This window comes from Procambarus clarkii, chromosome 31, assembly GCF_040958095.1.
Source record: "Procambarus clarkii isolate CNS0578487 chromosome 31, FALCON_Pclarkii_2.0, whole genome shotgun sequence".
Lineage (NCBI taxonomy): Eukaryota > Metazoa > Arthropoda > Malacostraca > Decapoda > Cambaridae > Procambarus > Procambarus clarkii.
Genome location: NC_091180.1, coordinates 30007731 through 30020402, shown reverse-complemented (window position 1 = coordinate 30020402; position 12672 = coordinate 30007731). Strand labels below are relative to the sequence as shown.

Sequence of the window (12672 nt, the reverse complement as noted above, 5' to 3'; positions counted from 1 at the left end):
TATTTAATATATAGAAAAAATAAGTGTTTTTGATAATGGGAGCATAGTTATCTAAGAAGAACATTGGTGGTTCTTGGGAATGGTCCCAAGTGTGTAGGTGAAGTACCATGCTAGGTACCAGAGTACCAGTATGAAGGTGAAGTACTGTGGTGAAGTACCATGCGAGAAAGGTACATAGTTTCCCTGTGGTGGAACTGCTGGTCGGCGCGGTAGTAATGGTAATTGCTGTCTTTGTGGAGGTGATTGGTGGTGGTGGTAGTGATGATGGTAGTAGTAGTGATAACGGTGGTGGTGGTGGTGGTGGTGGTGGTGGTGGTGGCGGCGGTGTTGGTGGCGGTGGCGGTGTGGCGCGCGAGGGTGCTGGGTGGTGGTAGTAGTCAGTATGCCGTTAGCCAGTGTGGTGAGCGGAGAGCAGCCCAGCGCCCCCGTCACAATATGGGGGCCGTGACACTCACTACCAGAAGGGCATCTCTGGGACGGGCACGGGATACGCTGCCCCAGGCAAGACCCTTTAAAGTCATCATCCAGTGGACCCAACACCTCAATAGTGACAGAACCAGATGGCGCTCTGGTGGAACGGGTGGTGATAGTGGTAGTAGTGGTAGTGGTGGTGGGTGTGGGCGGGCATGGGCGTGGGTGGTAGTGATGGCGGCATGGGCGGCTGTTCTGGCGCCCACGTGCCAGGCTAATCCGGATGCCAAGAGACTATACGATGATCTCCTCAGCTCCTATAACCGTCTCATTCGACCCGTCGGCAACAACTCGGACAGACTCACCGTGAAGCTGGGACTCAAGCTTTCGCAGCTCATCGATGTGGTGAGTAAATTAATAATAATAAAACGCTTTTACACAGAACCTATGTACGTGTCGTTCAGCACTCTGTGCAGCACAGAGCCCTCTGCCTCCAGCACCACACACACACGACTCTATCAGTGCCACGCTGGACTAACAGTTGTACAGTTAGTACGGGGGAACAACTTTGGGATTTGGGTGAAAATCTTTGTGAGTGTGTGTGGACATCCGGGGCGTCCCCCCACCACCCACACAGCCCAGAGATGATGATGGTGGTAGTATTGACGCTGGGCACACCGCTCTGGCACAGCTGCTGCTGGTGCTGCGGAGGACACCTCCAACCACCATCCTACTCTCCTCACTAAATGATCTCCACCACAATCTCCTCCATGTTAGATTCCTTCCTCCCTTCGGTACAACCAATTGTTAAAATATTTCCGTGCTCTGGCTACACTCACGCCTACACTAAACCAATTATACAAATTCAACCATTGTAATTACTCATTTAATACAGTACCCCGCCGAGAACACTCAAGAACTACTTTGTACTAAATATAACGAAGCCTCGCTATAATAGTCACACATTAGTAATAGGGCAGCTTTAAGGAGAACAACTCCACTGTAGTGGAGACAAGAGACCTTTTCACCAATGCTAAAACTGCTCATTGTAACTAATGTAACATTGGATTTTACTGTAACCTGTAAGTGTGTGCCATTCTCCAGCCATCACAGTCAAGACATCTCTTGAAGCCCCACCCTTCCCTGTCTTATTGATTGAACAACAATTATACACTAAAACGAGTCTCTAAAGACTGACAAATTCAATTATTTCTTGTTGCTAAAAACAGCTTCAGTCAATATCATTTAATGTATGTAATGTGTAAATATATTTAGCCGGACTAATCTGTTGACATCTTATCGTGGTGATTATGTATGTTGTTCGCAACGGACTAGACACAATAGATGGTTAATCTGTTGATATGAAAATCTAATCCTGCTCGTTCTAACTTCATTAAAAACATTAAAAATCAAGGGGTGAATGTGTGTTTATGTGCTTGCGTGTGCGTGTGTTGTGCATGTATGTGTGTGTGCACGCGCGCGTGTGTGTGTAAGTTTGTGCGCATGTGTGTATGTGCGCGTGTGTGTGTGTGTAAGTGTGTACTCACCTAGTTAGTTGTACTCACCTAGTTGCACTAGTTGTACGTGTATGAGTGCGCGCGTGTATGTGTGTGTGTGTGTGTGTGTGTGTGTGTGTGTGTGTGTGTGTGTGTGTGTGTGTGTGTGTGTGTGTGTGTGTGTGTGTGTGTGTGTGTGTGTGTGTGTGTGTGTGTGTGTGTGTGTGCGCGCGCGCGCGCGCGCACACACACACATATATGTGCGTATACCCACCTAGTTGTGCTTTGGTTGGTTGGTTGGTCTCGGGGGTTGAGCTTTGGCTCTTTGGTCCCGCCTCTCAACTGAAAATCAACTGGTGTACGGAATCCTGAGCCTATTGGGCTCTATCATATCTACACTTGAAACTGTGTATGGAGTCAGCCTCCACCACATCACTGCCAAATGCATACCATTTACTAACTACTCTGACACTGAACAAACTTCAACCTGAGTCCCACTTGTGCCAGTACCACTCGGCTAGATAACAGTTCAGAACGGACAGAAACTTTGTCGTTTCTTCAACTTGTGATATGTGGTTTGGTTATCATATCTTCAGCCTCGTTATCATGATTCATCGTCTGCACCGTTCGTGGTAAATGATCCGTCCTTATCTACCTTGTCAATTTCCCTGAGAATTGTGTATGTGGTGATCATATCTCACCGGGCTATGTGCGCGCGCATCTGCGCGGGTTTGTACTCGCCTAGTTGTGCTTGCGGGATTTGAGCTTCGGCTCTATGGTTCCGCGTCTCAAGTGTTAATCAACTGGTGTAGAGGTTCTCTCACACGCACACACGCGCGCGCGCACGTACATGCGCACACGCGCACACACACCCACACACACGGGAATTAAACCTCAAGTCGCTGGAAGACAGAAGAGTTAGGGGGGGGGACATGATCACCACATACAAGATTCTCAAAGGAATTGATAGAGTAGATAAGGACATGCTATTTAACACAAGGGGCACACGCACTAGGAGAGACAGGTGGAAATTGAGTGCCCAAATGAGCCACAGAGATATTAGAAAGAACTTTTTTAGTGTCAGAGTGGTTGACAAATGGAATGCATTAGGCAGTGATGTGGTGGAGGCTGACTCCATACACAGTTTCAAGCGTAGATATGATAGAGCCCAGTAGGCTCAGGAATTTGTACACCAGTTGATTGACAGTTAAGAGGCAGGACCAAAGAGCCAGAGCTCAACCCCCGCAAGCACAAAATAGGCGAGTACGTACACACACACACACACACACACACACACACACACACACACACACACACACACACACACACACACACACACAAGGTGAGTGAGTACAGGTGAGTTTGTCCTCACCTAGATGTGCTTACAGGACTGAGCTAAGCTCCTAGTCCAAGCTTCCCAACGCCCTTAGATAAACACAATGACTCCTTTCTCACGCATTTCTCATATATACATCTAACAATTTATATCTAATTTCAACGTCTTCTGCTTCTTACCTATTTCTTTTTTTTTTTGACATCTCTACCACTGAACAAAATTCTTCCTGATGTTTATGACTAATTTGGTTCTCCAGTTTCCATCTATGACCCTGCGTTCTGCTGTTCTCATTTTTGAACAACTCTACTCTGTCTACTTTGGCAATTTCCCCCTAGAATCTTATATATTGTTATCATGTCCCCTCTATCTCTCCTTTCCTCTTGTGTGGTAAGTCCAGTTCTCTCAGTCTTTCCTCATAGCTCAATCCCCTCTGCTCAGGATGTAGGTTTGGTTGTAGAGCAGCTACAACCTGTTCTACAAACGAGCAGGTTGAAGAGGCAAAGCTCCATTCATAATTTTTAAAGTAGATGTGATAAGGAAAAGGGTCAAGAGTCATTTCATTAGATAACCGGAAGCTAGTAAAGCGGGGTTCAAGAGTTAGACCTTGATCCTGCAGGCACAAATACGAGAGTTCAAATAGGTGAGTGCACCCACAAGCACCAACTCACGCACGCAAGCACGCACGCAAGCACGCACGCAAGCACGCACGCAAGCACGCACGCACACAGCAGAAGACGATATAATAGGGATGAGAATGAGTACCTCATGGTGAGAAAAGAGGCAGTGAAACAGCAAATAAAGCAAAGATCCAACCCAAATTACTTAAGTTACATCAAAATGAATACAACAGAGAAGGAATAGGCTACATTGAAGACAGGAGCGGACATGTTCACCGAGAATGACAGGAAAGTGTGCAAGAAGGTCAACTAGAGATTCCAGGTCTTAACAATACAGGAAGGAGAACACACACTGGGATGCTCTCGAACGTAGGTTCGAACCCTCGTCACGGTCCTTGTGGATTTATTCAGGAAGGAGAAGTTCCTGAAATAACAGAGGTGTCATTTAATCAGGCACCGCTGGATGAATTTGTGGTTTCAAATGGTGAGGAAAAGAATCATCTGCTGGAACCGGAAGTGACAAAACTGTTGACCCAGATGGAATGTCTTCATGGATACTGAAAGAGGTAGCAGAAGCACTATGCTTGCCCACTCTATATGGTGAATAATAGGTCACTGATAACGTTTATCACCCTGCCCTTATTCCGGAAGCTGCCCTTATTCTGGGTTGTTGATTCATGAAGCAACTTACAGGATAACGTTTAGACTTACGATCTCTAGATTATATAAATAAAATATTGCAGTTGACGTAATACAAATCGAAAGCCATTACGTCCTGGTCACTGAGGCATTCAAAACACTTTATACAATTAACACAAGGGGGGGGGCGGGGGATATCTTTGACAAGCCGCCAGTTTCCTGTCCACGTTGAGGCCACTAGAGACATAGGGATCCCTCACGTAAATTCCGGTAAATATGACCAACTCTTCACATGCAATCTCGACAAGGAATCCAGATTACAATAAAAATACAAAATAAATCAAAATCAGAAAAGATTCCATAAGTATACAACGAGACCTGCGCGAACCCAACCACAACAAACGTCTGGAACAGTTCAACCCAACCAAGCTGGAGCTGAAAGAGGGAAGGGAATTATCAGGAGAAAGCGGCAAGTCATTACAACTATATAGCACTTAGAAGGGGAACAGGATAAGGATTTGGGATGGGACGGAGGGAAGGGAATGATGCCCAATAACTTGTGGTCGGTCGGGGATTGAACGCCGACCTACATGAAGCGAGACCGTCGCTTTACCGTCCAGCTCAAGTGGTTGAGCGAGACTCCAGGAAGAAATTTTTAGTCTAATGGTGGCGAACACATGAATATGGCAACGAAGAGAGATTGTTGCATTTATTAAAGAAAACGTCAGATACTAATCCATAAGAAAATTTTGAAATATAACACGATGAGGAGAAATATGGAACGAGAGTTACAGCGTTATTTAAGGAGCGGCGCGTATACGCGCGCACTCGTGCTCAGCTGAAACAGTTACCTGATAAATGTTATTTTACAAAATCACTGATGTTTATGCAAATTATTTGATAAATAAACATTCAATACTAATTCCTTTTAAATTTCATGGTTTGAGTTGAGTAAAAATATATACTACTGCAGGAGAGACTAACATATGTTAGACGAGGAGTCACAATAACGTGGCTGAAATATGTTGACCAGACCACACACTAGATAGTGAAGGGACGACGACGTTTTGGTCCGTCCTGGACCATTCTCAAGTCGATGGAAGTTCATCGACTTGAGAATGGTCCTGGACGGACCGAAACGTCGTCGTCCCTTCACTTTCTAGTGTGTGGTCTGATTAAACATATATTAGATTAATTTACATGTTATCATAGGGAATTAAATTCTGTGGCTGTAGAGAAATAACGAAACATTTCTAATAATCTAATAATTTCTAATACATTGATTAGATGTATTTCAAATAATCATTAGAAAACACACAACACGAATTCCTAAAATTTAGAAACTCTATAAATAAAATAAATTACTGCTCTTAAAAATTACAGGAAAGATTATCTAAAAATTCTAAGCGTTGTAGAAGATTTGTTAATGAACAAATATTTGATACGAATGAGATGAAACTGGAAATAGTAAAGTTTACGCAAAATTAGAACAAGTTTTCTATGAAACACAGAGATACGCTGGATACTGGATACTATGCTGGATATCCATACTTTAGGATACGCTGGATGCTGTTTCATAGGATTTGAGGCCTTGTGTTGGTTATCCAAGGGACCATTGGTCAGTTAGTCCATAATTAGTTATTAGACCGGGACTTTGTTTCGGAGCAGCTGTATAAAAACACAAAAAACTTATTTTTACACTTTCCCGTTGATTATCCGCTATTGGAAGCCTTGGTGCCAACGGTGGTATTCAAACACATGGATAGGTAAAACTCTTAATTACTATCCTCGCACAATGCTCGGGAATTTATACCTATTCTCTGACCACTTTAACTACTGAATTATAACGATCTCGACTACAAGCACGCGCGCCCGCACACACACACACGCACACACACTATACACACACACACACTATACACACACACACACACACACACACACACACACACACACACACACACACACACACACACACACACACACACACACACACACACACACACACTACACACACACACACTACACACACACACACACACACTACACACACACACACACACACACTATACACACACACACACACACTATATACACACACACACACTATACACACACACACACTATACACACATCAAACTCCAGTTGGTAAGGGAGTACCTAAGCAACAGAAGACAGGGAGTCACTGAGAGGTGGTGGGGTCTCGGAGTGGCGAGGCGTCACCAGTAAAGTCCCACAGGGTTCAGTCCTTGGACTTATCCGAAATCTGATGATATATAAACAATCGTTCTCCATGTCTGTTGATACGAAAATTATGAGGACGATTAAGACAGAGGAAGATAGTAAGAGGCTACAAGATGACCTAGACCAATTGATGGAATGGTTCAATAAATGGCTACTAAAGCTTAAATCAGGTAAATGTAATGCAATGAAGATAGGAGGAGGAAGCATATGACCAGACACAAGGTACCAAATGGGAGACGAAGTCCTCCGTGAAATTAACCGAGAGGAGGATCTAGGAATTGATATCACACCAGACTTGTCCCCTGAAGCCCACATCAAAAGGAGAGGATCATGCCTGCCAACTGTTTGGGCTTCTGCAGACTATGCAAGCCATATTGCTCCGCTTCAACCTTCTTGCAAATATACATGTGACTTAGCAGATACAGGTACTGCTAAAAGAGCATCCCCCCCCCCTGCATGGAGCCATCCACAGCTCAAAGGTGAGTTTTATCCTGTTGTGACGTTGTAACATGGATTAAGACCTCGGATATTTTCTCTAACATTGGGATGTCCCAGCTAGACTGTGTTTGTTGAGTCTGGTCTACGTCTTGACCCAAGGGCAAGCCACTGATTGGAACATTTAATGAAATGTTCCAATCAGGTTCTTACACCACTGCCGAATCACCAAGTCGTTCTGGAAGACCGTTGCAAAGGAGAAGGAGAAGAGGAGGAAGACTGAAGGAAGACTTTGGGGAGGTTGTGTGGCCTCCAAGTTAAGACTGTAGGAGTTGCTTATTTCCACTGAATCTTCAGAGGGAGGTTGAGGACTTTTTCTATCGTGGACTTCAAAAGGGTGTTTTATTCACTTAATCTGGCACCGCTGTGGGTTGGAGAACACTTCAGAAAGTTAAGTTAGCTAAGGTAGAGAGAGATAGGCGTCCCGTGAGGAAACAGAAACCATCAAAGGGCATCGATTATATTAGTGCAGGCGACGAGTCACAATAACGTGGCTGAAGTATGTTGACCAATCCACACACACTAGAAAATGAAGGGACGACGACGTTTTGGTCCGTCCTGGACCATTCTCAAGTCGATGAACTTCCATCGACTTGAGAATGGTCCAGGATGGACCAAAACGTCGTCGTCCCTTCACTATCTAGTGTGTGGATTGATAATTTCAGTCCTTACATGCATCCTCAAGTCTTAAGTCTTAACGTGCTTTGCATGCAAGATCTCCTCGAATCCACATAATCTAAAGGAGGCACCTACATAGTTAACTGGCTAAGTTACGCGAATGTCTGCCAGAAAAGCTTGTACTTGCTCAGTAATGTGTGAGTGGTGAGAGACTATTCCTCACTTGGAGGCGTTAAGAATGAGGCGTAAAGTAGCTCCCTGCTTCGTGATTTTGCAGATGTCCTTGACAAGGATATCTAAGATCCCGGCACGAGTACCACCCAGGCCCCAGATGTTTAGCTCATGCGTCAGACTCTCACAGACGACTTTCATACTGAAGTAGATCGCGATGCTATTGTCATGGGTCGCTTTACCTCTATTTAAGTAATAGAACAACAAGAAGAGGCATGTAGAGGAAGAGGGAAGGATAAAAGCAACAGAGAGAAAGTAAGAGAAAATGAGAATAATTTTAGAAGTGGAAACAGAGAGAGACAGAGAACAGCGGCAAGGCCATGTAATAAATATGGTTAAAGAAGCACCTCTGGCACCGCTGGTCAAAGAGCAGTGAGAGCGAGGAAAAGTTATAAGGAACAAAGATGGTAAGGAGGCAGGGGAATTATCAGCGGAAAGCGCCAAGCCGTTACGACTATATAGCACTTGGAATGGATCAGGATAAGGATCTGGGATGGGACGGGGAGGGGGATGGGACGGGGAGGGGGATGGGACGGACGGAACGGAGGAGGAGGAGAAGGAGAGGGGTGGGGGGTAAGGATAAGAAAGATTAAGAGGGCGGAATGAATGAATAAGAGGACAAAAGGTGAAAAATCAAGACAAAGAGAGGAAGGGAACGGTACTATCTGGAGAAAGCACCAAGCCAATTCAACTATAACACAGGAAATGAAAGAATATACGGGAAAAGGGGGATCATTCCTCGCAGTTAGCTTACTGGCACAGCACTTCCCAGGTCGCTAGTTCGAACCTCGTCGAGGAGGCAGTGTTGTCTCCTAGATTACGACAAACAGCTTCAGTGCACCGAGGACATTAGTCGCGGGCGTGTCGCGGAGTTCTGAACGTGAGTCTAATCTTCATTTCTTGTGCCACAGAAATCACAATAGCGTGATGCATCAAATGAACAAATCCACAAGGGGCCGTGACGGGGGTTCGAACCTACGTCCGAGAGCATCCCAGATGCTGCCTTAACCGACTGAGCTACGACATGGTTAAAAGAATTGCAACTAGAAGTTCTACTGCCCTTACTTGGACCCTGCAGCCTCTCCGAGACTTCTTTTGACCATGTCGTAGCGCAGTCGATTAAGGCAGCGTCTGGGATGCTCTCGGACGTAGGTTCGAGCCCTCGTCACGGCCTCTTGTGGATTTGTTAATTTCTTGTGGTTTCCATTTATAACTATCTAAATCTCAAACATACTTACCTGAATTTACCTGAAGCCACTAATTCTAGTGGACTCGACGATGACAGGAAGGTGGCGGCTTGTCAAAGGTCCCTCCCCCATTTGCCCTCATGATCTTTTCCAGCTGTATTTTAAAACTCAACAGTTTTGGTTTTTACGGCTTCGACGGGTAGGCGGTTCCACGGGTTCATAACCCTATGAGTGAAAAATCATCTCCTGTTTTCTGTGCAACATGCAGCAGAATACATATATGTATATAATACATAAATGTATTATACTAAAGAGATTTTTCCTACAAACAGACAATTTAACTATACTGAACTGGAAAAAAGTATTTACATGAAATATAGAAATAATGATTTTTTTATTTACTATGTTCTTATATTATGAACAAGATTAATCAGGCTATCATTGTTTGCTTCGTGTTCTGTATTCCTTAGAATCATTAGATTTATTATATATATGTAAAGCTTTGCTACCTTCTCGCGCGTGTTTGTGTCTTTATATTTACATCTTAATTGTCTGTCTGTTTCTGGTGTAAATCTCAGCAATGGTCGTTGTAAATTCCTTCAGTTACAGCTTCCTTCAGTTGCACGGATCTGCAGTTACAACTGTTTTACTAGTGACTCTCCTGCCTCTCACAGCTGCTGTGAGCACCGACTACCCTGCCTCTCACAGCTGCTGTGAGCACCGACTACCCTGCCTCTCACAGCTGCTGTGAACAGCGACTATCCTGCCTCTCACACAGCTGCTGTGAACAGCGACTATCCTGCCTCTCACACAGCTGCTGTGAACAGCGACTATCCTGCCTCTCACACAGCTGCTGTGAACACCGACTATCCTGCCTCTCACACAGCTGCTGTGAACACCGACTATCCTGCCTCTCACAGCTGCTGTGAACACCGACTATCCTGCCTCTCACACAGCTGCTGTGAACAGCGACTGTCCTGCCTCTCACACAGCTGCTGTGAACAGCTGATGTGGCGGTGATGGCTGAGATACTGCACGATAGGGATAATAAAGCGAAAAGTAAAGAAAGAGAAAGTAAAGTGTGTGCTCAAGGACAGGTAACATGACCGTATTGAGGCAAGTAAAGCTCAAGCTCTGGCCAAAATAAAGCAAGGACACTATGAAAGATAAAGAAATGGCTTTGGGAAAAGTAAAGTAGGGGGCCCTTGGGGCAGGAGAAATTTAGTCAGATTCGAAAATAAAGTAAACATAAAGCCATGGGGGAAGTAAAGTACCAGCCATGGGGGAAGTAAAGTACCAGCCATGGGGGAAGTAAAGTACCAGCCATGGGGGAAGTAAAGTGCCAGCCATGGGGGAAGTAAAGTACCAGCCATGGGGGGAAGTAAAGTACCAGCCATGGGGAAAGTAAAGTACCAGCCATGGGGAAAGTAAAGTACCAGCCATGGGGGAAGTAAAGTACCAGCCATGGGGAAAGTAAAGTACCAGCCATGGGGGAAGTAAAGTACCAGCCATGGGGGAAGTAAAGTACCAGCCATGGGGGAAGTAAAGTACCAGCCATGGGGGAAGTAAAGTGCCAGCCATGGGGGAAGTAAAGTACCAGCCATGGGGGAAGTAAAGTGCCAGCCATGGGGGAAGTAAAGTACCAGCCATGGGGGAAGTAAAGTACCAGCCATGGGGGAAGTAAAGTACCAGCCATGGGGGAAGTAAAGTACCAGCCATGGGGGAAGTAAAGTACCAGCCATGGGGGAAGTAAAGTGCCAGCCATGGGGGAAGTAAAGTACCAGCCATGGGGGAAGTAAAGTGCCAGCCATGGGGGAAGTAAAGTACCAGCCATGGGGGAAGTAAAGTGCCAGCCATGGGGGAAGTAAAGTACCAGCCATGGGGGAAGTAAAGTACCAGCCATGGGGGGAAGTAAAGTACCAGCCATGGGGGAAGTAAAGTACCAGCCATGGGGGAAGTAAAGTACCAGCCATGGGGGAAGTAAAGTACCAGCCATGGGGGAAGTAAAGTACCAGCCATGGGGGGAAGTAAAGTGAAGGTTTCTGGGAGAGTAAAGAGAGGTATTAGAGAAGAGATTATAAAGTTTGGCATGGGGTAAAGCGGAGAATTTAGGAGAGGACAATATGTTATGCTGTAAATATCGAGAGCGACTTGGAGAAAGAAAATATTTGAAAAATAATACTGAGAGCTGTTTTTTTTTAAGATAAATGAGTTTTAAGGATAAACAAAAAAATTTTGGGCAGAATACGAATATATTCCTTAATTAGAATTGCTTCTAAATTTGTAATTATTTCCTAGCAAAACAGGAAAACCAAGAAATGGTTTGGGCAGATGGAGTTTAAGTGTTTATTTTTTCATAAAATGGATATATTAAGGCTTTCACGGGTAAAATAGATCCTATCATCCAAAAATTATTATACTTATTAGTATTTTCGACTAATCCATTACACTATTTACAGATGGGCTACCAGGAAGCCACTTTTTGGTACTAGTAATTTTACCGAGTACGGTAAAAAGGTAAATGTCGAACTTGTATATTAATATAGTACATATATGTACTATAATAGGCCCCAAGAAATTGTGTATTGGGCCTAGGATTGCTAAGAAATGTTAGATCTTGTATATATTGCAGCTTGAAAAAAAGTTTTCTTCCTATCCAAGTTCAATAATCTAAAAGTCAACTTTGTTGAACCACCAGTACTTACTGGTACTGGTGGCCTGGTACTGGTGGACCACCAGTTCCTACTGGTCCTAGTGGACCATTAGTACCCTACTGGTACTTGCGACCAAATAGTTACTACAAGAACTTTCATTTTATGAGGATGGGCTGGGAAAGTTTTCAATAAAGATTAGTACGACTCTGAGTAAAAAATAATAAAGTTCCAAGTAAAAAAAATATAAGCCTTTGGAGAAAGTAACAAAAAGGGGCTTGCAAGAGTGTAAACGATTTACAATAGTGTAAAACTGGCTTCCATGAGCGTAAACTTTACCATAAATATTTAAATAGGGCTCAAGTGTAAATATACGTTTTTATTAGTTAAAAATGGCGCCATGAGTGCATTTACGTTTAAAAATTGTGTAAATATATTACGAGAGTGTAAATATGGTTTCCATTAGTGTAAAATGGCTGCCGTGAGTGTATAAAAGATTCATTATAAAATGCCTTAGAAAAGTGTAACAATGGCTTATCTTGGTGACAAACTATGCTTCAAGGAGTGTAAAAAAATAGCCTTAGAAAAGCATGTAAAAAAGAAAAAATGCTTCTGGAAAAGTTAATCAAAATGTCGTCTATGAAAATAATAAGTAGCCTGGTAAGTATAAATCAGAACTTCCAGGAAAGTAAAACAAAAAAGCAGAGCTTTCAGGAAAGAAAAAAATAATAATGTGTCGATAAAGAG

General features: G+C 43.9%; 1 protein-coding gene across 2 annotated transcripts in view; it reads left to right on the top strand.

Annotated features, from left to right (window-relative positions):
* The first annotated feature begins 411 nt into the window (after positions 1-411).
* LOC123758959 (acetylcholine receptor subunit alpha-like 1) overlaps positions 412-12672 on the top strand; it is a 287958-nt gene continuing 275697 nt past the window's right edge. For both annotated transcript variants that reach the window (XM_069334665.1, XM_069334664.1), the window contains exon 1: positions 412-816. In XM_069334665.1, the coding sequence (XP_069190766.1) occupies positions 436-816 (381 nt within the window). In that variant the 5' untranslated portion in view covers positions 412-435. The remainder of the gene's footprint in view (positions 817-12672) is intronic.